The sequence below is a fragment of the Alternaria ethzedia genome, assembly GCF_023757985.1.
Source record: "Alternaria ethzedia strain BMP 0044 chromosome Unknown scaffold_56, whole genome shotgun sequence".
NCBI classification, from domain to species: Eukaryota; Fungi; Ascomycota; class Dothideomycetes; order Pleosporales; family Pleosporaceae; genus Alternaria; species Alternaria ethzedia.
In genome coordinates, this window is record NW_026056249.1 from 95,732 (window position 1) to 120,671 (window position 24,940).

Below are 24,940 nucleotides of genomic sequence, written 5' to 3' on the forward strand. Positions count from 1 at the left end.
AAAGTGTCTCCCTCGCGCAACTATATCCTTACAACTGCCATATCTCTTGGGCTTTCGACCTTTGACCTGTTTCTTGACATGGAAATTTGGTCCCCCCGGGATTACAAGGACAGCACAAAAAAGTTCCTTCTTGAATTGGTGTCTGCATTGAACGATGTTGGTACGTCAATGCAAGTCTATCGGCAAGAAGGTTGCGAATCAATACTGCTGTGTGGTCCCGGCTTTGTAGCAGAGCATATGAACTGGGATTATTACTTGCGTAACACTGGAAACTTTGGAGGATCGCAAAGCGGTTTTTGTCGGCGCGATGTAAGGTACCGATAGAATTGACTAGCAAGGAGTTAAAATGAGATAGGTCATATTTAAGCATGAGATTTATGGAGAGTGGTGGACTGCGGAGAATGGCTTTTCACCTCGTTTATGGAGATGACCGTATGTTACAAGTAGCTTAGAAGACGCATAGAATCTCATACACATGCCATTAGTCATAGCGTCAAGCTGGTCAAATGTGTAACTCAAAGAACGTTTAGTCACTTCGATGCTAAAGCCTGCATACAGTCTACGAGTATTTAGTGCTGAAAAGATTTCTGGACCTCCAAACTGACACTACTTAGAAGTTGTGCAAGTAGTCACCCACAAAGTTCTTGGCCAAGTCTCCGATATCGTGGGCACCTGTAAAGCCCATGTTCTGCACGTAGTCCAAGGCATCGTCTCCAAGCTCAGTCAGTGTGTTTTCAACGAAACGGTGCTATAGTATGTTAGTAATCTTTGTCCTCTTGAACGTTCATTGCAGCTCACTGACCTGGTAAGGCCGATTGTCCGTGTCGTGGAATACAAGGAAGCGCTTGGTTTGATCCTTGTCCTGTCCGTACTGGAAGGACTCATCAACGGTCAGTGTGAAGTCTTCACCGCCTGTCTTCTTCGATTTGAACTCGGCGACCTTGTTGGCTTGGACGTAAATGAGACCCTTGGCGTCGCCTATTTATGATTGATTAGCCTAAGGGCATCAACCAAGGAAGGGATTGTACGTACCACCAGACTTGACGGTAAACTTGCAGAGCTTGTACTTTTCAGTGCGATTGAACCAGTTCTGGCTCCAGCTGACAGTCATTCTGTTGCTCTTGCTATCACTGAGAAACTCGGGATGGACGTAGATTGTGTCTCCCTTTTGGACGAGAGAAGGCATAATGGAAGGAGTCGTTGGAGTGTAGTGAGAAGTAGATGGTACCGGAGGCGGTTTGTAGGCTGCTGATGAGATGATAGATGGATGGCGGGCGTCTTTATACTGTTCAGGCTCAGCTCTCGCGCCTTGATGAACGAAGCCAGCTTGGGTATAAAGTCATACCAACACTATCTTCCTGCCAATCTATACGCCACGGTACCAATCAAAATGGTATGCTCAACATATGGCTTGCTCTAGATCATTACTATCAGCCAGCTTGGACTCGAAGAGCCTGCGTAGCTGTCGTGAAATACTCTAGTGCGATGAGCCATCGCTGTAAACGTGTAGCCAGCTGTGCAGGTTTCGGTCTTGTCCAGATGAGAGTGACGGAAAGAGACGAGGTTTGCAGACTGCGTGTCGGCAGCTGAATGCGATGATTCTCGGGTATCTCCTCATCGCCCAGATGCCATGTGGCGGCGGAACGGGCTGGCGTCCTCCACATCTGACAGGTCCACATCGTAACTTCCAGACGCACATTTTCTACGCATCACCACCCAGTGCACCCCTTCGCTAGTGCGCTTGCATATATCTGCCGAAGCCTAAACTGTTTGTTCCCTAGCCTTGCGTGGCCCTCCACGTTTTCGGGCACCCCGCCTTCTCGGCCACCAAATGGACCCTGGAGGCTTTCCAGCCTCGAGCTGAGAACGCCACCTGGGCACGTTCTGGCATCGCGCAAACAACATACACGCTATGAGGTTCTCGTCTCATATCTCATGCGCGAGGCCATGTGCGCACATCAGAGGACCGGCCGAGCTATTGCGAAAGCGATCGCATCTCGCTTCAGTCGTCCGGATGTGGAAACGCCTCGTTGTTCGTTAACTTCTTTGGTCGTTGTGGCTTCTACGTAGCTGCCGCTTGCGTTTGAAAGTCGACCGGAAAACACCGAGCTCGAGGATAGCCTCGAAGTTGACGCAGCTTGAGCGAGAAGGCGCAGATGATTGGGGAATAAGAGGACGTTCGGAGTTTAGGTGAGGCATGCCCAGGTGAGCAGCGCGTGACAATCGAGCTAACCGAAAACGCGACAATTCGAGAACGCGACTTCCAAGGTTCTTGGCTGCAGAGCAAGCGCGTCTGACTCATACTGCTGCCTAATTTTCTGCCTCGCGCCTTTTAAGGTCAACAATCCCCATCTTAGGCGCAATACGTTTCTCGTCCTGTCTTCCAGTCATGGAAGAATTCCCGAATGAGCTGCTCCTCCAAATCTTCAGTCTGCTGCACACGCCGATAACATGCTTCTCTGCGCCACGTGTACCCGCTCCTTCGCGAGACCTCCTGGCATTGTGTCGCGTCTGCCGAAGCTTCAGAGATGTTGCGAGATCGCTCATCTACGAATCGATTGAGCGGGCCGGCGACATGGATAGTCAGGCTTATCGCCAGTTACCACGTACTCTTCTGAAGAACGTGGAGCTGTGTGGGTACATCAAGAATCTGAGACTGAAGATGGAGGACGGTTTCGAGGTAGGCGATTTTTGGGCGGGGCATAACCTGCGACCCGAGAACGAGCTCGATGACGAAGAGGTCGAGGAACGTGCGACTTACGATGCAAAATGCATTCGCTATCAGAGACGGCATCAGAAGATGCTGGATGGCGATGGAAGTGATGTTGACAAAGGGGTGAGCGACGTAACAGAATACACGCCAGAAGGCTACGAGTGGCTCGGCGAACTCATCCCGGCTATGAATAGCAGTCAGGCACATGCCTCTGACCACGACCTTCTTGAGCGCGCTATCTTGGGAGAAGATGTACTACTCACACCGTGTGTTCTCGCTGCATGTAATCTGGAACGACTTTGGCTCCGCCTCCCAAAATCACAACTGGACGAGGGCAGTGCAAGTCTTTTGCTCAACAGCATCGTCCATAGTGCCAACGCGGGTGGGTTCAAAAGGCTCAAAGTCCTTCATCTCGATGCATACCAGAGCGGTATCGAGTGGCCGGTCCGTAACGCGCTACCTTTGTTTCTGCTTCCAAGCTTAACCGACCTAACCCTTGGTAACTGTGGTGAGACTGATCATGGACGCCCGTGGGCTGTTGGGCCAGATACCGACGACTCTGCATTCATGGGAGACCCTTGGAAATGGCCAGTTCGCAGTTCTTCTATAGCCAGATTATCGTTGTTATCTCCACGTTTCAGCGGTTCCATCGCCGCGAAGATGATAGTTGCTTGCAGGGCAATCACCGACTTTGAGGTGGTATCACCGTACGAACGTCGACCACGCGATTACGAGTTCTATGACGATGTCAGAACGGCACTGATTCCACATGCCAACACTCTCGTCAGCTTGTCACTTGGAGATACGCTAGGAGTGTATTGGCGAACTTTCGATTCGAGTCCAGGTACATTCCGAATGAGCAGCTTCTTCAGCTCGCTCACTTTCCTGCGAGCGAAGCCATACTTACTTCTCGGCTACGATGGTCTCAGCCAAAATCCTCCGAGTACATTATTGAAGGAAATATCATCAACTCTAGCAGACACTCTTCCAAACACACTCGAGCACCTATGGCTTGACGCACCTGGCAGGCCATGGTATATGAACCTGTTGCCGTACTGCAGGGGACTGTTCAAAGCTGTTCGAAGTGGACAATTCTCTCGACTGAAGAGTATCTACATTCATTGGCATCTTTCAATGTTGCATCAATGTCCTAATCCGAGGGCCATCATCGATCACGTCAGAACTCTGACCTCCATCCGTGACGAAGCGTCGTTGCTTGCAGAACCCATCGCCGTTGACTTTACTGTACGGATAGCCTATACCACTCCAGGTAAGTCACGATTATTTATCGTTTTATAGGTAATTGGAGGTGCTAAGCGGCTCCAGAATATGCGGGCGATGGGCTCGAACATCTCATCGAATATAACCGCGAGAGAACTTGCCAGGAACAACCAGCTCCACTGGCTTACTCCAGAAGATCAGACGTGGATCATTTGGATGGTCCGATATACTACGTTGAAAGTAGTACTTGTGAGTTACCTCGGCGAACCACAGAGGAGATGCAAGATGACATGGATCACGGCTATTGGAAGGCTTTATCCCCGCCTAATTATTGGAATTAAGATGCAAACTCAACCGCGGGAAAGGCTTGACTTGGTCTTGGAGTATATTACTACAATCATTCGTACGCACATCTAGTTTCTATATTCCTAGAATAACAGACACAAGACCAACCACGGCCAGCAATCCCCAAGAAACACTCATTCCCATGGCCCCGCTGTCAACCTCAGGCGTACCGACTTCTTTCACGTCATCGATCTTGCACACGGTTTTGCATCCCTTCTCCGCTCTCTTTCTTCCAAACAAATTGGTGATATCCCTCTTGTTCTCCTGGCTTTTTCCTTCGTACGGCCCACTGGTATTGAACGTCATCTCGATCCACTGGATGTGGAACTCGGCACTATCGCCCACATCCATCTCGCCACTCCACTCTCCACCATCGCCCCACATGTTCAAGACCAGGAAACTCTGCTCGCGGGGGACGGAGTATGTGTTTGCGGCGACCTGCTTTTGGTTCAAGTACCAATAGCTGTTCTTGGGCAGCCAGTCGATGCGGTGTGTTTGCCATTCGTCCCAGCGGGGGAGGTCGGTGGGGCCAACAGACGCAGCAGCGACTTCGTTGCCGTCCTCGCCTACGGAAGGCTGGTTCGTGTAGCGAATTTGATCTTTAGGATCGTCGGTCAGGATCTCGATATCGGACTCGTTGTCGTCGTCGAAGAACGTGAAGAACCCTGCGACCGCACCCTTAGCACCCTGAACACGACCGTACATGCGCATCGAAACGTGCATGAGGTTCTTCTGTTGGTTCTCAATCTCTCCAGCCGTCTGGTAGTCATCCAGACGCGACGTTCGCAGTGCGAGGTATGATGTGGAGTCTTCTTCGCCGAGGAAGATGTTCGCGAAGGAGTTGTTCATCGGTACGGGGAAGTCTTCGGTGGCGGGCTTGGTCCAGTTCTGGATGCCCCAATCGTAGTTCCATGCATCGCTGTTGAACAGATCTGGCTGCCATGTGTTTGCCATACCCGCGATCTGACTATCGTTGAGGAGCGGTGGTGACTCGCTCATCGCGCCGGGGAGGTTTCGGAAGTCGTAGAAGCGATAGTATTGGAAGTACTCTGGCGTTTGCGAGTCTTTGCCGGACTGGACGACATAGCAGTCGCAGTCTTGGTTGTTATCCTTGGGTGCCTCGTTCATGGAGCTGGTGTACGGGTTGGCAGCGAGTGCGGACTGGGCGAGTAGTGCCGTAAGAGGCAGGAGCAAGGCTCCTAGTGGCGGAAGGTATGACATGGCGTTCTGTATACTTCGAATTTCGTATCGTGGATGTAGTGACAGCATCCGAATAATTAAACAAGGATATGAATGTGTAAAAGGATCACGGTTGATCGACGGCTAGTAAACGTGAAGAGAATAGCGAACGAGTGTCACCTAACCATCAGCAATGAACAAGAACAAAGAAACGTGAAAGCGCTCAACAATGCTGCTACAAAACTCGACGATGCAAAGAGACGATACCTAAAAACGAAGAGGGTCAGCGCAAACGCGGGCTCCGCAAGCTCATATACTAAAAACGTGCAGTAAAGCCGCTCGCTACTCCGCTTACACGGCACCACCAGTCAGGACAGTCTCGAACACCGCCCACAAGTCGTGCTTTTTCTCTCTAAACAGGCGCGAAGCTTGTCCAAGCTACCTGCGCTAAACTATGTCTAAGCCCAGAAAAACCGCGCGCTCGAACTGGAGTCAAGGCACTAAGGCAAGTGAGCTGGGCGGCAGAGGCAGCAAAGAAAAAGAGGGATATACGAAACGAAACGCGCGACACATCACACCAACGCACGCCATTGTTGGCGGTGGTGGTGCTGCACTCAGCCACACTGCTTCTGGCCTTTTGGACCGTTTGGACCGTACAAAGAACAGGGGGTTAGGGGGTCGTGTAATGTTTGCAGCGCATTCCTATAGGTGGCGCAGGGGGAAGGATGTGATCCGCCCCTGGTTTAGGCTGGTTCGGGGGTCTCGCTAGCCGTGATCCGTGATGTGCCAGCGGGAGTTTCGACGTAGTCGCCAAGCTTGATGTGGCTTGACCGTCCGACTCTCCGGACGACTCGGGATCGTCTGATAGCGTTGAGGGTGCTGTGAGAATCTGATGTCTATGGAGGGTTCTCTTATTACATAGGGCGAGGTCGTCTTTGCGGATGAAAGCGCGTTCAATCAAGGGGTGTAGAGAGTGTTGGCTTTGTAAAGTTGTAGCCCGTCATCACGAAACATGACAGGGTTTATGGGTCACCAGCCACATCCCCACATGGCTGGGCGCTAACCAACGCACCTAAGTCTCAAAATAGCCCCGATTCAATATTTCTGAGATGCGGCGCCAACGACGAATACGTCCTGCTGAGACGGCCATACGAGCACGTTTTCACGTCGCTGCCCAGGTGTTTGTCACGATCTCGTATCCTTTTCGCTGGCGCGGGGTCTGGAGAATGCCCAGGTATGGAGATCTGATTATACGAATTGTTGAGGGGTATGTACGATCGAGCTGTAAATGACGTTTTTGGTGGGTGTTGTTGGTGTTGCTGAGCCGGCTATACCTAGGTAGTAACGACAACAATATTGCGATCAATATATCCATCGGCCAGGCCCCTGAAAAATTGGCCGGCTTGTATAGACAAGCATTGCTTCGGTGTACGAATCGGGGCGCCACAACTTGGCAGCTCAACGACTCCTTTTGAACCATCACATGCTACCCGCGAGGAAGCTGGTGAATCAGGCTCGCAGCACGTAACATCCTTAAATCACTCTGGACCCTCAAGTTATATATGCAAATGTAGAATCAAGTGCATGCAAAGGCCAGGTGTCCTGAGAGGGTTATCTTTCGGCAACGCCCACTTGCGCCGCGTATGTACTGCTACTATAATGCGAAGACCATAGGCGAAAGTGCAACTACCGCGCAGTACACTGGATCTCAACACCGATCCTAGGTAACGTTGTAGCTCTCGTTACGAATGAGCTACATATCGCACAGCTCATCTCGATTGCACAGTAAAGTATGTCGTCAAATCCAAACGGCAGAGGTTTTCTAGCTGAAATCGATCTCGTCATCAACATCACTATCCTCATCCTCCTAATTATCGAGCTCCTCTTCACTGTCCTCATCTAGGTAGTCCTTCAGTTCACCTGTGTACTGTTCATCGTCCAACTCTGAAGCATCCCGCTGACCTTTTTTGACCATCCATCCAACACGCACAACCTCCATCCAGAATGCCGGATCAACGTCTTCCCATATAGGCCATTTCCTCTGGAATCTAGTACCAAAAAGCAGTTCCTTGGGGTACCTGCCCTTCTGTCGCCAGACATGCATCTCGATGCCCAGAGTAGCCATCTCAGCAACCTTTTTGCGAAAATACTTCCTCCTCGCCTTGGGCAGCTCGTAGACGGCAGTATCGTCGAACACATGTTCACTCTCCCATCGCTCCAGATTGAGCGACAGGTCAATGACTTTGAGGCCAATAGTACGCGCTGCCTCCAAGGCCAAGTCGATCTTTTCGTCATCTTCTTTCAAAGAGGCAATGTGCAAGGCCACTAGACTGTCCGGTAGATACTCTTGTGGATGGGTAAGATGCAACGACAGGTGGTTATCTGTAGACAAGAACTGGGCGTCGACCTCCAGTGCCCGGAGCTTGGACGAGTCCTTGAAACTTCCGAAACACGAACGAGCAAGAGTGTTGAGCTTTTGGTGAGACCAATCTAGATTTTCCAGGTCGGGTAGATTGATCTCGATCGCTTTGTTGATGTTCTGTAGATCATACCCGGTCCAAGGCCCCCCGGTCTGAGTGCGAAGTCCACTGACGATGAGCTCCTTAACTCCGAACATTGTTGGAGAGGAGAGAATGGTCTCGAGAACGGCTGGGTCTACATCAAGGCCCTTGATCACTAGACCTCGCAAGTTCGTACCCACCAATTTAGTCGGATAAGGGAAGCTGACAGGTTGTGCATTGGTCTCGTCGAACCAATGTGGAGCGCCGGAGGTGATCAGATACTCGAGCTTAGGTAGCAAAGGTACTGTCTGCGCGCCATCGTCACTCGTGCAAAGAACCTTTAGTTTGCAGAAAGGAAAGTCCTCGGAGCTACCTTTGGGACGGTACCAACTGTAGCCTAATAGCTCCTTCGTAATTGGAAGATGGTCATGCCTGGGAACCTCGAAATGCAGGTCCTCGAGATTTGTCGCAAGACATAGGATAGCAGCTAGCGTACCGTCGAAGAAGCATTTACCAGCGTAGATACGACTAAGCCAGCGTATTAAGATGTCTGGACCGCGACCTTTGACCATCTTTTCGAGCAGAGCTTTCACGGCAGTGACTTCATTCCAAAAGGCCCAGCGATCAGCATCGGTGACGGGGCTGATCGGATGTGAGCTGGGTTTGCGTGTCAACATGAAGCTTCGAATGAGTTTCGCTATGTCTGGCCGATCGACAACGGTGAGAAAAAGCCTGTTGATGCGATAATAGCAGTCCGTATGGAAGGTGAGGTTTCTGTAGAGGCGCTTTTCCGCTAGGCCGCGGTAATATTTGTTGACCTTTGACATCGCACTCACGTCCTCGCTTCGCAAACTCTCAATGATGAGCTCATCCACTTCTGTTGAGATTGCATCCATCGACATGTTGTCTTGCGTTGATACAATATAATCTGAGCGCCGGGTCAAAAGGAAGCTAGCAGGTGTCTTGTGCGAGCAGGACGAACTGCGAAAGCAGAGATAGTGAGCCAGTAAAGAAGGGAAAGAGCGATTGCTTAGCTGGCGTCACACGGCCGGAGCTTTGTTACTAAGCGTGCTTGCGCAAACACGTGTATAACACACACCGGTGAGCTTGACCCTTCAGTGAGAGCGAGTACTGCGCGACACGAAGTACGTTTTCATCATCATGCATTCTTTCCTTACATGTTATACATACATAACCAACAACAAACCCCCATCATCTCAACAAGGTATATCCAGAACGTAAAGAAAGGACCTCAACCATGCATCCCAATCCCCTACTCACAACCTAAAACCAACACTTTCCATACCCCTTATCGCACCCCAGCCCACACGCCCAAGGATCAATCGAGCACCTCCCACTCTGCTTGCAGCAACATCCCATCTCAACACCGAAAAGCGTCTTGTAGCCCGCGCAAGTCTGACCACCATTGTGCTCACCGCACTTTCCGTTGGAAGAAACGGGCAGCTTGGTAGGTGTGGGTGTAGCGGTGGTGGAGCAGGAAGTCGAGCTGGGGCGGACGATGGCGGTGGAGAAGGAGGAGGAGGGGAAGATGGGGGTGGGTGTCATGGTGGAGGTGGCGTAGGGGGTGGAAGCTGCGCTGCTGGGGAGGGTGGCGGAGCTGGAGGCGGGGGAGGAGGAAGAGGCGGAAGAAGCGGCCGGGCTGCTTGATGGGACGGCCTCGGAGTTTCCGGGGGTGGAGCTGGGGTAAACGGAGGAAATTTCTGAGATGGCGGAGCTGGTGGGGTAGCTGTCTTTGGAGGCGGAAGCAGACTCGGCAACTGAGGTGGAGGAAGCAGAGGCAGCGACGGAGGTGGAGTCGTGCTCCTCGGGCTTCTCAGATACGGGGGTTGAAGCCGATGCGGAAATGTACTCTGAGGCAGAAACGGATGCAGAGAAGTACTCAGAGACCGAGGCAGAAACTGATGCGGAAACGGACTCAGAGACGGATACCGAAGCTGAAGCAGATGCTGAAGCGGAAACAGAAGAAGAAACAGCCTCAGAAGAGGGGATAGCCGCAGTCGAAGAAGCAGAGTCAGACTTCTCGCTGGCGCTGGAGACAGCAATGGAAGAAGAAGCAGACGAAGAAGAGGTCGAAGGGCAGTTGCCGTAGACGGGGTTGCAACCAGCACCGCAGTGGTCCTCAGAGGTACCGCAGTATCCCCAAGCAGAGCAGCACTCAGACTTTACGCCCTCGAGAGTGCTGAAACCGACGCAGGTGTATCCCTTGGTCCCACCACATGAGCCATCGCGAGATTTCTCACCGGAGGTGGTGGGAGTAGCAGAAGCTGCGGAAGAGACCTGGCTGGCGATCGAGCTAGCATCAACGATGGTGCTTGAAGCGGTGGAGGAGATAGCGTCCTTGCTGGCGCTGGCATCAGCAGAGGAAGAGAGAGCAGGGCTGGTGCTGGCAGCAAGGGAAGAAGCGGCGCTGCTGACGGCCTGAGCACCGCACTTTCCGAAGCCAGCCTGGCATCCGGCGTCGCAGTAGATATCAGTGTTTCCACAGTATCCGTACTGGGAGCAGCACTCGCTCAGACCGGCAGGGCCGTTGAAGCCAATGCAAGTCATGCCACCGTTTGCAGCACCGCAAGATCCGTCGGTAGTGGTGGGGCCGGTAGGGGTAGGGACGGGGCCAGTGACGCTGGCAGAGACGGTAGCAGAGGCAGAGGGAGAAGCACTGGGCTGGGCACCGCACTTTCCGAAACCAGCTTGGCAGCCAGTCTGGCAGTGGTCGGCGGTGTTGCCACAGTATCCGTATTGAGAGCAGCACTCGCCGAGGAGACCGTCGACGCCAACCCAGCCAACGCAGGATTGAGAGCCACCGGCAGCACCGCACATGCCGTCCTTAGACGTGGGGCCGGTAGGAGTGGGGACAGCGGAAGATGAAGTAGGGGTAGATGAGGTGCTAGGAGGAGCGGGAGTAGAGTCGCGGTACCAGTTCTCCTCGGGGTCCTGCATGCACTCGCCCATGGTGACAGCCCTGAGACCTTGAGAGTAGAGGTAGTCGAGCATGTATACGGTGAGGTTCTCGGCGGTCAACTGATGGATATCATGGCCAATAGCAAGCCTGTCACCATCGAAGTATCCCTCGTTACGGGTATCAATGCCATTCTTGAAGTTGTCCTTGGCGACCTGAATCTTCTCGGGGGTCAATTGGTTGTAGTCATCGGTATCGAGGTCGAAGTAAGACACAACGTAACCGAGATCGGCCATAACTTCCTGGCAGCTTCCAGTGCAAGAAGAGTACGGTGGGCGCATGTAGGTGGGGTATTTGCCGATGATGTTGCGGATAGCCATCTCGTTCTTGACCATTTGGTCGTAAACCTCCTCTTTGGTAATAGCACTGAGGTCCTGGTGGGACCATGTGTGAGAGGCAACCTGGTGACCGTTGTCGTACATCTTCTTGATGACGCCCGCCCAGTTCTCGTCAATGGCGCCCTTGCCAATGTTGTTACCGGTGATGAAAAAGGTGGCGTGGGCTCCTCGTGCCTCGAACAGCTTCATAACGCCCTCGGTGTAGATGTATGGACCATCGTCGTATGTGATTGCCACGGTTCCAGGGTTATTGCAGACATAGATGCCCTCACCGCCGTAGGGGATGCTTCCAAGCTGGGGGCGGGGGTCGTTACGGGTGCTTGCTCCAGCAGGAGTCTTGTTGGCGTCTGTCATAACATCAGTAATCTGTTCATCGTACAGAGTATAGAATTCGTCATACCGCATGCAGGACCGAAGTTGAACAAGCAGTCGGGCGCTTGGCAGTGCTCTTGGGTAGTACCGCAGTATCCCTGTTCTACTGTAAGTACACGCCCAATACACGAAGTGTCTCATCCAATATACGTACGGCGCTTGAGCAGCACTCATTGTCTGCACACTTTTGGTTGCCGCCATCCGGCCCACAACGTCCGTCAGTGGACTGTCGGGGACGAATGACGGGTCCTGCCTCAGCGGCATGACCACCTGAGTAACCAGCAAGAGGATTGCTGGCCCTCAACTGCCTGGGCAAACCAACGATCCTTGGCATACCCTCCATGCCATGAGCGGCGACGAGCGGTGCTACCAAAGAGGCAGCAGCGACTTGGGAGAAACGCATCTTGGCGAATTAATGTTTACAGCACTAGTATAATAGGTGTAGTTGACTTGGGTTGTAATATTGAAAGCGAGTGTGGTTGACGATAACGTCAATTAAAATTAGTCGATATGAAAAAACGAGTGACGGTCGCTATGCGTGCAAAGACGAGCAAGACGAGTGAAGAGCGTAAGGAGAAGAAACCCGATGTACTTATATCACACAATGCCATAGACGCACCTCCAAGGGCGACTCGTGGCGGCGTAGCTGCGAGGAGTGGAGCCCACTAACTGGAAGAAGTCAGCACATTATTATCAGCAGCCAAGAGCGCGGCCCTGGGAAACCTTCGTGGGATACGAAGAGGATGTGGAGACGGCATGGTACTGAGACAACTGCGAAGGCGCCTAGTATAAGCCACCACCAAATGCTACAACATGATCTCGCGTCCCCAATGTGATGGTATGTCTTGGTAGCCGAGCAGATCTGGAGGCTTAAAGCTTCCAATTCCTAGGGACATGTCAATCTGGAAGAGGGATAACAGAGCCCGAACCTGTCCTGTTCCTGACGAGGCCAAGCCATTAAACCGCTGGGGTCTAAATATATGAGCCGCGATGCTGGTTGTGACCGGCTCCCGTCGCGGATATACTGAAGTGGGATGATCGCCGGCGGGGCCCAACTCAACAATAGGCTAGAGGAGTACTTGGCATCACAAAAACATCGTGCTTTTCACGTGTTGGCTTGATGTGGCGTTCAATGGCGTCTCGCGTAGGAATCAGAGGCCGTTTGCTTTCGGCTCTCTCGGTACGCGGCGCCCATCAAAGAGCTCTGAGATTGAAGGGCTCTATGGAAGCCTTCGCTGCTGGTATGATCGGTGACCGTAGGATAACTCGCAATTTCGATCCGATATCTGCCAATGTCAGTCTGAGAGCACTTTACTCGTGGTTCGTGCTGTCAACGATGTCAGTGTTGTCAACGAGCGGCCGTTGCGATGCATCGTGCCGTGATATTGGGAATAAGCGACAGCGCACCAGTAACGGTACATCGTCATGCACGCCGTTCGTACGATGAGACTTCGAATCGCATTTCGTCCAGCCCTAAGACGAACGCCTGAATGCCAAGCTCAGGAGAGCAGGATTGGGAACGCCCCGGTGGTCGTCCGCTGGTCGCGATTCGATGCTAGGAGGCCCCTGAGGGCCTTCATTTCCACTGCCAAGCTCCAAGCGAGCGCTGGCGTCCGCTCTCGATAATCGATAATGCCGCGCGCGGCAATGAACCACCGGCAAACAAATCGCATGTGCAATGCGATGTAGAATGTTTGGAGAGCTCGCTAAGGCAACGTGACCAGTAAGTACAGTGTAGAGCAGCCAACTGTTTAATACAGATCTGCTGCTGCGAGCAAGCGGCTAAGCGGCTGCGCTGTTCGCTTTAGCTCCACGGTGGTGACTTTGGATAGCTGCATCTGTTAGTCGCTCAGTTGTGGCCGGCTAAGGCAGAAGCGCCACTAGAAAAACTTCAGCTGGTCCTTGTATACGATGTTACGAAGAGGTGGAAATTGACGGCAATGCCGAGTAAAAGTGGGTATCATTAAGTTCAAATACATGTCTGGATAAGAGGTATAGTATCATGGCTCGCGATGCTGACGCGGAAGCAGAAGTATGTTGTGCTTAATCATTTCTTCACAATGCGCAAGAGAGGAGCGATCCTCGCTCGTTTGCTCAGCCCGACACGGTATGGCACCTTGCCAGTGTTCGCTGGCGATGCAGTTGTAGGTTTTATTTTTCGTTCTGGAGTCTCTGACGCCGCAGCTGGAGAGGGTTTCGCTGGTGGTTTTGAATGGCTGGCAGTCGTGGTATCCGTAGCGTCTGGCGATTTCCCGTCATCGGTATCATTGCGTGTGAGTTTAGAGTCTTGCTCTATCTCTTCTGGATTGGACCCGGGCTCGGTCGTTTGTACAACTTCTTGTTGATGCTCTACTTCCACAGCTTGTTCTAATGGTTCTGGGTCAGGTTCTTTAGGCGAAGCAACAGGCGCGACCTTCTTGGGCCGACCGCGTGCCTTCTTCTTCGCAGGCGCGATCTCAGGCACGGTAGAGTCCGTCTCAGCAGGTTCGCTCTCGGCTGGATTTGATGTGGGCTTTTTGCGCTTTGCCTTCTTATTCGAGGCAGTGGTAGAGCTTGGGGGCTGCTTCGAAACGGCAAGTGGTGACTTCTTAGGTATCACTACCTGAACTTTCGTAGGCGAGCGCAAATCGGAAGTTGGAGTTTCTGTGAGGTCGATAGGCTCTGGTAGTATGGCATCATTCGCCACCGCAACATGAACCACATTCTGCGCAACGGCCTGCGTATCATCCCTCTGATACTGGTCTAGACTGCGCATAATATCTTGAATAGCCTCAGAGTCCATCGCCGGAGTTTCGTCGCTCTTGTTCATGACCGGCTTGGTTTTGGGTGGACTTGGTGGTGCAAGCTCGTCGTGGCCAACATTGTTAGTGACTAGCCAGTCGATGGCCTGTATGACGTCACCGTTGTTTTTCTTGAGGGCGCCAGAAGTCGTTGAAGGTGTAAATCCCATGTCGCAAATCTGCCGGACCTTTTCTGGTGTTGTAGGGTTGCTGGTATCGGCTGTAGCCGTCGTTTGTCGCCTTTTACTGACGTTTTTGGCCTTCTCGGGACGGACAGAATAGTCGATGGGCTGCTCCTCTTCAACCTTGAGCGATCTCGAGCGGCTGGGCCGTGGCTTGTATTGCTCCTTTGGCAGGCCAATATTCGCAAGATCGTCGTCGGAGCTGGCGACAGGCACTTGTGCGGATTTTGAACGACGAGGTGTCGTCTTGACTACCTTGTGTTCACCGCGCGGAGTCTTCTGTGGTGCAGTTGATGGTATATCCCAAATATCGGCAGAGCTGGCTTCAACTGGTGTCGCCTTTCGGTCGGCGTCACCGGCTCCATTACGGGAAAGTTCATTTCTCAAAGGGCTGCCTTTCAAAGGACCACCAGATCCGCGCCTGCTGCGTTGAGATGCGCTGTACTCATAGCCTCCCTGTGACGTCCGGACTGGCGTGGCTGACGGAGGATCATTTGAAGGTGGGTCACGATCAGATGATTCAGTCTGTTCCGTCGCGTCTGCCGGTGTGAACTTCATAAGATCTGACCAGGGTATTGAGGGCTCTGGTGGGGGTATGTAACGAGGTTGTTCACTGTCGATCTCTTGTCCTATCGTGAGTGGTGCATTGACAACATCGAGGATATGTTGCTGGGTCATAGTAGCGTTGGGAACAGTACTAGAAGGCTCAGGGAACATGGCCGGTTCGTGGAGGGCGTAGTTGTCGCGCATAGTTCCTTCTGGGAGCCATGGTACTTCTTGAGTTGATTCGAGGGTCGCGTCTGCTCGTCCCACAGGTGGAGCGTTGAACGATGGAGAACTACCGAAGATGGATTTCGGAGCCTTCCCATACGTGACGGGCCCTTTCTTAGCAGACACATCATTGAATGGTTTGAGCGGACTTGGATCAGCTGTGGTCTTTCTCTTCTTGTTTGGATGTTCAGGCAATGACACCGATGACTGAGGCTCTTCCTGGCTCGGCTGTGACTGGAGATGGTTCCGGTGCGCCTTTTCAATGGCTCGCTTCAGAGATTCTGGGCTGCATGTCAGCTCGGTCTGATGACATGATGCCGTGAACTCAGCCCTACCGGTGGATCCCGTGCCGTGGGTGTCATTGCTGAGTGGCTGTCCGGACGCGTCTGCTTGTTTGGGCGGCGGGAGGTCGCCCTCGAGATCGCCGTCCGACTCCTCATCAGAATCCTGTACAATGCGCGACATCGTTGTTCCCGCCGTGTGTCTTTAGGTAGATGCTTGGGTCGCAGAGGCGAGACTACCGGGGAGTGGGGTGGGGATCTTTCCGGGTGACCGCGCCAAATCGCGTAATCACGAGACGAGCTGCTAGCGCGTTTCTGATATTCGGCAGGCACCATCAACTTTCTGGCAGTCGCATCCCCCACCACATATCGTTCCGCCAACATGGACAGGTTTGCGTCCAGTTCAAGCGATCGCGCAGATGCGTCTGGCAACCCCCGCTTCACATCGCAGGCCGCGACAGCAGAAGACTTGCTAAAGGCGCAAACTGTCGGCCTGGTCAACCTCGACGACTACCGCAAGCGACGCGCCGACGCGTTGGACAGGAAGGAGCGAGGTGACACCGCAATCAGTTCGGGCGAAAACACACCAACAGACGGGTAAGGACGGTCGTTTCCAATTGGGAAGTACCCGCTAATTTGCAAAGTACAGGGCATCTACGCCAAAACCCGTCTTCAAGAAGAAGAAGCGCAAAGTAGGCGGCAAAGGCAAGCTATCATTCGGCATAGACGAAGACGAAGACACCAAGTCTAATGTCTCCAAGACACCGACTCCGCGTGAAAGCACACCCGCAGACACTTCTGCCCCGGAAGCAGAACCCAAAGTGTTCAAGAAGAAGCTAGGCGCAAACTCGAACATCGGCCTCAAACCCCGCGTCATGACCAAGACGGCCCTCCAACGCGAAGCGCAACAGGCAGAATTGGCGCGGCAAGACTTCATCGTCATGCGCGACGCAGTCAAGGCGACGGAAGTGGTGATACCATTCGTCTTCTACGATGGCACCAACGTCCCAGGTGGACGATGCAGAATCAAGAAGGGCGAACAGATATGGCTGTTTCTAGACAAAGCTAGGAAGGTCGGCGCAGAGCTAGGCGTAGGCGGTGACAAGAGTCGGAGAGATTGGGCTAGGGTCAGCGTGGACGACTTGATGCTCGTGAGAGGCGAAGTTATCCTGCCGCACGTGAGTATCAAACTTGGAGCCCACCTATCGACTTATCAACTAACCCCGTGTCAGCACTACGAGATCTACCACTTCCTGTTTAATAGGGTCACCGGTTTCGACGGCCCCATCTTCGACTACTCGGCGCAACCCACCAGAGCCACCCCGAGCGCGACCGACGAAGACGCGGATGCAGATCCCGCTACATACGATCCGCTTGCTCAGCCCCTTAAGAAGAAGAGCAAAGAGTCCAGCATACCAGACGAGGAACTCGAGGGTTACGGCGAAGACCCAGCGATAACCAAGGTCGTTGACAGGCGGTGGTATGAACGCAACAAACACATATTCCCGGCAAGCGCATGGACAGAGTACGCACCAGACAAGGACCTGTCCAAGGTGCAGCGGAAGGATAACGAGGGCAACGCCTTCTTTTTTTCGTGAACCACCTGATGGCCCAGGAATAATCTCCAGGTCGGCCTAGGCCTGCCATTCGCCTGGTCCTTATCTTGGAAGCCCTTGCGCTCGATGGGTGGGCTAGCGGGAGGGGTCTAATGGCTCGGGCGGGATCTGGAGAAGCCAGGTTCCCCAGAGCGGAGCGAGCTGCAGCACAACGCTTAAACGTGCCGTGTAGTCACTGAGGTATAATGGCGCGGAGAGCACATAGCCAGTATCAATGCAATCCCACCATCCACATTAATCAGTCGTCGATGCGGTGTGACCCGGATCAGCTGCCGTGCCCCCATATGCACTTCCATGCACTGCTAATGACATGCGTCCCGCCACGGAAGGTAGTCGCGTGTATGCTTACCCGTGTTGGCCCCGCGGTGCACCCGCGCCAGAGTCTTCACGATTGCTACCAGCACCATGCCTAGTTGTGTCGCGCTTCACACTCGCACAAGTTGCTCTATGCAGTGCCAAGAAGAAGCTTTTTCGCGTGCAATGTCCGTCGCGAGCCAAGCTGACAAACATACATGGTACACCGCCGTGACCCGCCGATGCGAGAGGCGCTGAAGCGTGACGCATTAGGATGTGATAATTGGGGCAGGGATCCACCGTTGAACCGAGACATTCAAAGCTTTGCGGCGACGGCGAGTATAAAGGCAGACGAGATTCTGCGCGCGCTGGCGGGAGTGACTGAACAAAGCGCTCCGTCGCCATACGTCATTGGGGATCACTGCGACGCACCAACCACGTCTCTTTTCATCTCAACGTCTTTCACTCACCCGTCCAGCTCCGCACCGATAACACTGACCAGCGATTCCGCCGCTCCAGTGTACTTCCCCTGCCTCGAGCTACGGCTTTCCCTACTTTTGACAGTCCGTTTAACCATGTTGCAGGCGCGCTTTTGTCGAGCTCCGTCTCCTCCAATGAGAATGGACGCCTCGAGCACACCCTAAAGATTCAACATTAACGCGTTGATTGCGCAGGCCGCATGGAATTGACTCTCTGGCTCTTGCCCTGCCGATCATTCAATCCTACCGCTACCTATATTTCGTTCCTTTTGCCGCCCCCGCCTGCCTAGAGCTAGTCCTACATACGATTTAGAGCGACCCTCGAGCTCGATATCAAGCTCTACCCGGATCCAGTTGTCAACCGATTGTTGCTTCGCCTCCAGGATGAAGTTCGGACACAATCTACCACGGAACCAGGTGCCTGAATGGGCGGCGTCTTATATCAACTACAAGGGCCTCAAGAAGCTCATCAAGAACGCTGCTGAAGCTTCGAAAGATGGCTCGGCTCCAGATCTTGCTGGTAAGTAGACTTCAACTCTGCCAAGACTCATACCAAATACTCCATGGCTATGCTTCACCAAGCTGTTGTGGATATCTTGGAGTCGTCACGAGCGCGTCATGTTTATCGCGACCATTGAACTTCAAGTCGCAGAACACGTGGCTAACATTCCCCCCAGAGTTCTTCTTCTCGCTCGATCGCAACCTCGAAGACGTTGACAACTTCTACAACCGCAAATACGCCGAAAACGCACGACGATTGAGGCTTCTACATGGCCGCTACGGACGAGTCGCACAATTGCCCGACGGCATCGACAAGGATGAAGCGCAGGATCTCATGGGTGCGCTGCTCGAGCTACGCGGTTCAATGCGGAAGCTCCAATGGTATGGAGAAGTGAACCGTAGAGGCTTCATCAAGATCACAAAGAAGCTGGACAAGAAGATCGAGACAGTTTGTCTGCAGGAGCGCTACTTGGCGTCGAAGGTCAACCCAAAGCCTTTCGCGCACAACCTGCCTTTGAACCAGGATATGAAGGCAGTGAACGAGTGGTTATCAGGGTTGAGTGACATCAAGACATTCGACGACACGGGCTCCTCCCATTCGGCGGCCTCTCTGGGCAGAGTTCCAGGTCGCTCGTTACACCTTCCCGCGGGCCTGCTCGACGCTGTGGACACGGCTATTCGGGGCGATAAGGTCGAAGATCTCAACCAGAAACTCACAGAAGCTGCTGCGAGCAACGGCATTTCAAGTGCTTCGTTCCAGCAAGTACTCCTGAACTTCTTGCAGCGCGCCATCTCATGCCGGGCAAAGTCATGTATCGAGAGATTACTCAAGGACATTATCTCACTAGATGAGGAAGACGACATCAACAAGCGTAATTGCATCCACCGACTTGTCATCAATATCGGCCGATCGAAGACTGGCGACACTTTTGGTGCTGATGGAACCCTTCTCCAGAGCTCTAGCGAGACGCGCAACTTTATTGTGCCTGCGACGGATCCCAATCGCCAACCTCGCCCTTGCACCACCACCGAAGAAGAGTCAACGCAATTACTCAGCGAGAACGATGAGTCGGTACGGTTACTCGTCTACCTCCTCGATCAGCTCCAGGCTGAGCAACGCAACGCGCTCCAATCTCGCGACTCCTACGGCAGGTTCCCGCTCCATTACGCTGCGCAATATGGATTTGTCGTCATTTGCCAGGTCGTTATGAAGCACATGCAAGACTGGGGCCAATTCGACGTCGCTCAGGGAATCGACTCCGCTTACTGGCAGGATGCTGAGGGTAACGCTCCTTTGCATCTCAGCGTAATGGGCGGCCATCCGCTCACCACTAAAGCCCTCCTCGATGCAGAAAACTGGCGCGGTACAACAGAAGAACGACTCACATCCCGCAAAACCATCGCGAGATCAGGAGCAGCCTTGACTCTGGCAACCCGGTCGAACTTTGTAGACATCGTCAAGCTCTTGGTTGAAGCGGGCGTGGACGTGAACTACCGGGATGAGGGCGGCGAGACTGCACTACATATGGCAGCGCGTTACGGTTACGACGAGTGCGCCAAAGTCCTACTGGGTGGGTCCAGTGTGAACAAGGCGGAGGTCGATGTCGCTGAGAAGACGTTTGCATGGACGCCACTGTTCATCGCTGCTGTCGACGACCATCTCTCCATGGTGGAGATTCTTGCCGCGGCCGGAGCTGATCTTCAGAGGTGCGACAACTCTGGCTGGACAGCAAAGGAGCACGCCACGCTCCGTGGTCACATCGTTGTAGCGATCAGACTAGGGGAACTTGCTCCTGCGACAGAGCCGCCTCTTGTCGCGCCTAAGGATACGCGTATTGCTCGAGCTGGCTCGCCTACACAATCCTCCCTTGACGAGCGAAGGTCTAAGAATCTAAACCGAGACACCAACACGCCTGTTCAAAAGGCGCCCGAACCCGTGAAGACCTTTGGCCATCGTTACTTGACCAAAGAGACAATGATTCTTGTCAGCCTTGGTTCAATGGACGCCAGGAAAGATGTCCCCGCCGTGAAATTGGACGATATCCCTCTTGCCGATGCACACGCGACGCAACTCGATACCGCCCTGTCTGTGGTTGTTAATGCGTCTGGCGCAAACGGAGAACCCTCGGTCATTGACTTGCCCATCCAGGAAAACATTGCGACTGAGCCAATCACCTTCATGACCAGCGATGCCACTAAAGTCAAGCTACTCTTCGATATCATACCAACATATGCGGGCTCTCAAGAGCGTGTCGTGGGACGAGCAGTGGCACTGCTGTCGACCATCAAGACCAGTATTGGATCTAAGCGCATCTCGCTCCAGGGAGACATGAAGGTACCAATCGTGGCTGCCTCGACACTTGACGTGATTGGCACCGTCAACTTCAACTTCTTGATCATTACGCCTTTCCACCACCCAAGCATGTCCATCACAGAACAGCACACTTACTGGAAGAAGATGGCCGCATCGACCATGGTCATCGGCCACCGCGGTCTAGGAAAGAACACCGCCTCACGCACGTCGCTACAACTTGGCGAGAACACGATTCAATCCTTCATTTCCGCTGCCAACTTGGGTGCCGAATACGTGGAGTTCGACGTTCAGCTAACCAAGGACCATGTGCCGGTTATCTATCATGACTTCCTGGTCAGCGAGACTGGTATCGATGCACCCGTACACACGCTTACATTGGACCAATTCCTACACATCGGCGAGGGCCAGAAGCCACGATCCTCTCGCGCTGGATCACCAGAAACTGTGCCTGTTCTGAACGGTGCGAATGGCACAGACGACAAGCCCAACACCCGGAGACTCCGATCTTACTCGGTCGACAACTCGAAACAGCGCAACATTCACACTGATCGTCAGAACGAGCTCGCGGAGCGAATGAAGTACACCCGCGACTTTATGAAGAAGGGCTTCAAGGGCAACAACCGTGGCACATCCATCCAGTCCTCATTCACGACTCTCGACCGCATGTTCGATGAGCTGCCTGAGTCAGTCGGTTTCAACGTCGAGTTCAAGTACCCTATGCTTTACGAGACAGAGGATGAGGAGATGGACCAGTACGCTGTTGAGCTGAACCAGTTCGTCGATACAGTGCTGCAGAAGGTGTACGACAGGATGGGCCAACGGAACATTATCTTCTCATCTTTTAACCCCGACGTCTGTCTGATGCTATCCTTCAAGCAGCCCTCAATCCCGGTACTCTTCCTGACCGATGCGGGAACTTTGCCCGTGGGCGATGTGCGAGCTGCCAGTCTACAAGAAGGCATCCGCTTTGCTAGCCGTTGGAACTTGCTCGGAGTGGTTACCGCTGCTGAGCCCTTGGTCATGTGCCCGAGACTTGTCAAGGTGGTAAAGGAAAGTGGTTTGGTGTGCGTCTCGTACGGCATACTGAACAACGATCCTAAGAACGTCCTGGTAAGCCATCACTTCACAAACTTTTATTGCCCGAACATGTACTGACAGCAAAACAGCTCCAACGAAACGAAGGCATCGACGCCGTCATCGTAGACAGTGTGCTGAAGGTCCGCCAAGGACTACAAGCACCGCACCAAGACTCCACCAACGGCGTCGTCAACGGCGCGTCGCTCGTCGTTCCGTCCGACTCGGTGCCTACGATTAAGCAGGCGGATGAAGTCTTGCAGAACGGCGCTGAGAGCAAGGCGGCCGCGAACGGAGTAGTGTGAACACCGGGGACGCAGTTTCAACAATGGGTGGCTAGCGTTGGATTTCATAGAATTGGGCGTGTTTGATCCCTAGGTAGTCCCTCAACGGGCTTGGATTTGGTCCGTTTAATCGATTGCTCGCTAAGCATAACCACGTCCTCTCGTCATCGCTATGTTCCTCGGTCCTTTCTCCCCATCCAACATTTCGTACAGCCTACCTACCATCACAGCTAGGCAATCTGGGCCATTGCCCATTCATCCAAACTGTCGTCGCTATGACGACCCATATCCCCATCCTCATAATCCTCATCCTCCTCAGACCAATGCGTCCAACCATCCGGGCGCTCACTGTCACTATACGCACTGCTGTTCGTATAGCACGGCATCGAATAGCCGCCCGAATCCTCGCTTCTAGTGTCACCGGCTTCTTCTGGCCCATAGATATATCTTCCAACATGTAACAGCTTCTCGAATGATGTATAGCCCCATCTCGCTCTGTATTCCTGCAGATTTCGAGCGAAGTCCATTTGGTAGTGTTTGTTGATGCGCGTGTAGCGGAGGAGGATGTGCGATTTGTAATGTGCTTTTGGGTTGTAGCGGCCGTGGAGGTAGATGTTTGTGGCTTTTTCCTGGAGGGTTGGGGGTGTTAGTGTGGCTTTCGCGGAAAGTTGTTGGAAGGGTTGTTTGGTGGGGCGAGGAGAGTGAGGTAAAGGTGAGGAGAGTGAGGTAGAGGCGAATAGAGAGTGTGGTAGCATGCGCCTAGGAGAGCGTACAGACCTTTTCCCATTCCTCTTTGCTGAGGTGGAACAATGGCGGCGTCAGAGTCAAAGGCGAAAAGACATCAAAGTAAAAATCCGATTTACTTTCGCTGCCACTGTCTGAGCCATTGCCCCAATAGCGGTCCTCGTAGCCTTCATCCAGTTCTGGCTCAAATTTGACTTCGACATTACACCCAGCGTGTATCATGTCATACACCGGCTTTCGTATGGTCTCCAGTACATTCATGAACCTGCGTTCGTAATCCCGCCTGGAAGTAACGTCTTCCTGGGTTTCTTCATAGTAATCGTCATTGTATCCAGACATCTTGATGATGATGCAGAGCTTCAGCAACGAAGGCTCTCTCTTTCTCATAAAAAGAGCAAAGCCCGCTTCGAGCTTCTGGTACAGATCATTTAGGTTTCTTTTCTCCTGTGCTATACTTTGTTTCATGGTTGCGTTCTCAAGGAGTCGGCCGTGACCGTCTGCTCCTGCCTTAGTCACAAGACAGTCACTGATCTTGTCATTGTTGATTCGAACATGTAGTGTTCGGATGTGCATGTAGGGTTTAACGCCCAGGTGGAAGACGTCTTGATTGAGGGTTTCTCTTAGAGTTTGGATATTGGCGATGATGTGCTGTTGGGAGTAGTAGTATTCTGCTGCCTCGCGTGCGACTTCCACGCCAACGTAGGATTGACTGTATATGCGCTGTATCGATGGCACGACGTTTTTGCGTTGTGGGAAGTCGCGCACGCGGTGCAATATGCGCTCTTTGATGGCGTATTCGTAAATAATATCCCGTAGTTCGCGCGGCAACTTGGCACACATTTCGGTGGCTAGGCGATGGCAAGCCTGTCGCTCGACTTGGGCTTTGGTCTGCCGCTTTTTGTAGTGTTTCTTTCTGTACAGACGTGAATATTCCGGAAGGCGGCGACGACGATGCAGGGGTCAGAATACCTATGTGGTTTCGTGGCCCCGTCGCCCCGACGTGCACCATCGAGACGATTGCCCTTCGGAGGCATCGCTGCGCTATCTTTTGCTTTTTGCTACTTGAGAACAGGTCCGTTAGCGCTTGTCGATAGATCTCAAGATTAACAGGAGAGCGGTGTATGGCCCGTGCTCATGGTCCGTGCGTTGACGCGTCAAACATTCCACTAGAGACGCAGGCCAACACTGCTAATCATCTACATGATCCTACAAATTGAGGCACGCGTTTCAGGGCTACGAGCAGACGAGTAAGTAACGTGTTTCTGTCTCCTGGCCTCTCATGACTAAAAGCCCCATTGCTCCATGTCGTCATAAGTGGCTTCGTAGTCTCCTTGTGGACCTGAGTCGTCGCTAGAGTAGTGTCTGTCGCAGTATGGATTAGGAACTGGTTCATCATCCTCATCGTCCTCATATTCCTCAATCTCTTCGACATCGTCATCCCACTCGCTCCCAGCATAGGTGCTCGGCCCCGACGAAAACCCATCCTCGTTTTCGTCATCATCCAACTCCCGACGCCGCCCGACGTTTACCAGCTTCCTAAATGAAGTGTACCCCCACGACTCTCTGGAGCTAGGAAGGTTCTTGGCAAATATTTTGCTGTATCCGCCCCCGTCCCATAACTTTTGTATATACTTCTGGCCGTAAGGGCATAGGACATATTCATCACCCCAACGTGTGTATCTGGCTTTCTCCTAGTCCAGAAAATTAGTGCGATGCTTTTCGATTGTCTTTTGTGTAATGATCTTGAGAGAAGGTTCAGTACATACCTTCTTCCAAGCCTTCTTACTCAGGTGAAAAAGTCCGGGTACAGGCTTCTGGAGAGGACCATCCTGCCCGTTACAAATGGCTTCCTTCCCCTCGTCCCATGTGATTATTACCCGCGCGCCAGCGTGTATCAAGTCATATACAGGTATTTCGATGAATAAAAGAAGGTTCAGAAAGCCACGCTCGCAGTTTAGTATTTCCATGCGCGAT

At 52.9% G+C, this 24,940-nt stretch overlaps 8 protein-coding genes across 8 annotated transcripts; 2 read left to right on the forward strand and 6 right to left on the reverse strand.

Moving 5' to 3' along the window:
• Positions 1-610: 610 nt before the first annotated feature.
• Positions 611-1,186, reverse strand: J4E87_010793 (uncharacterized protein; the record flags this gene model as incomplete). Its single annotated transcript, XM_049382364.1, has 3 exons — positions 611-748; positions 803-978; positions 1,033-1,186. The coding sequence occupies 3 exons, from the start codon at positions 1,184-1,186 to the stop codon at positions 611-613; spliced, it is 468 nt and encodes a 155-aa protein (XP_049227919.1).
• Positions 1,187-4,354: 3,168 nt separating this feature from the next.
• J4E87_010794 (uncharacterized protein) lies at positions 4,355-5,500 on the reverse strand (the record flags this gene model as incomplete). Its single annotated transcript, XM_049382365.1, has 1 exon — positions 4,355-5,500. One exon carries the CDS (start codon positions 5,498-5,500, stop codon positions 4,355-4,357), a length of 1,146 nt encoding a protein of 381 aa, XP_049227920.1.
• A 1,825-nt stretch (positions 5,501-7,325) lies between these two features.
• Positions 7,326-8,861, reverse strand: J4E87_010795 (uncharacterized protein; the record flags this gene model as incomplete). The annotated part of the gene is made up of 1 exon (XM_049382366.1): positions 7,326-8,861. The coding sequence occupies one exon, from the start codon at positions 8,859-8,861 to the stop codon at positions 7,326-7,328; it is 1,536 nt and encodes a 511-aa protein (XP_049227921.1).
• A 382-nt stretch (positions 8,862-9,243) lies between these two features.
• Positions 9,244-12,049, reverse strand: J4E87_010796 (uncharacterized protein; the record flags this gene model as incomplete). The annotated part of the gene is made up of 2 exons (XM_049382367.1): positions 9,244-11,640; positions 11,801-12,049. 2 exons carry the CDS (start codon positions 12,047-12,049, stop codon positions 9,244-9,246), a joined length of 2,646 nt encoding a protein of 881 aa, XP_049227922.1.
• A 1,644-nt stretch (positions 12,050-13,693) lies between these two features.
• J4E87_010797 (uncharacterized protein) lies at positions 13,694-15,844 on the reverse strand (the record flags this gene model as incomplete). The annotated part of the gene is made up of 1 exon (XM_049382368.1): positions 13,694-15,844. One exon carries the CDS (start codon positions 15,842-15,844, stop codon positions 13,694-13,696), a length of 2,151 nt encoding a protein of 716 aa, XP_049227923.1.
• A 198-nt stretch (positions 15,845-16,042) lies between these two features.
• On the forward strand, positions 16,043-17,258 carry J4E87_010798 (uncharacterized protein; the record flags this gene model as incomplete). The annotated part of the gene is made up of 3 exons (XM_049382369.1): positions 16,043-16,257; positions 16,310-16,838; positions 16,893-17,258. 3 exons carry the CDS (start codon positions 16,043-16,045, stop codon positions 17,256-17,258), a joined length of 1,110 nt encoding a protein of 369 aa, XP_049227924.1.
• Positions 17,259-18,433: 1,175 nt separating this feature from the next.
• J4E87_010799 (uncharacterized protein) lies at positions 18,434-22,243 on the forward strand (the record flags this gene model as incomplete). The annotated part of the gene is made up of 3 exons (XM_049382370.1): positions 18,434-18,569; positions 18,727-21,974; positions 22,031-22,243. 3 exons carry the CDS (start codon positions 18,434-18,436, stop codon positions 22,241-22,243), a joined length of 3,597 nt encoding a protein of 1,198 aa, XP_049227925.1.
• Positions 22,244-22,452: 209 nt separating this feature from the next.
• On the reverse strand, positions 22,453-23,806 carry J4E87_010800 (uncharacterized protein; the record flags this gene model as incomplete). Its single annotated transcript, XM_049382371.1, has 2 exons — positions 22,453-22,851; positions 23,000-23,806. The coding sequence occupies 2 exons, from the start codon at positions 23,804-23,806 to the stop codon at positions 22,453-22,455; spliced, it is 1,206 nt and encodes a 401-aa protein (XP_049227926.1).
• Between the last annotated feature and the right edge of the window lie 1,134 nt (positions 23,807-24,940).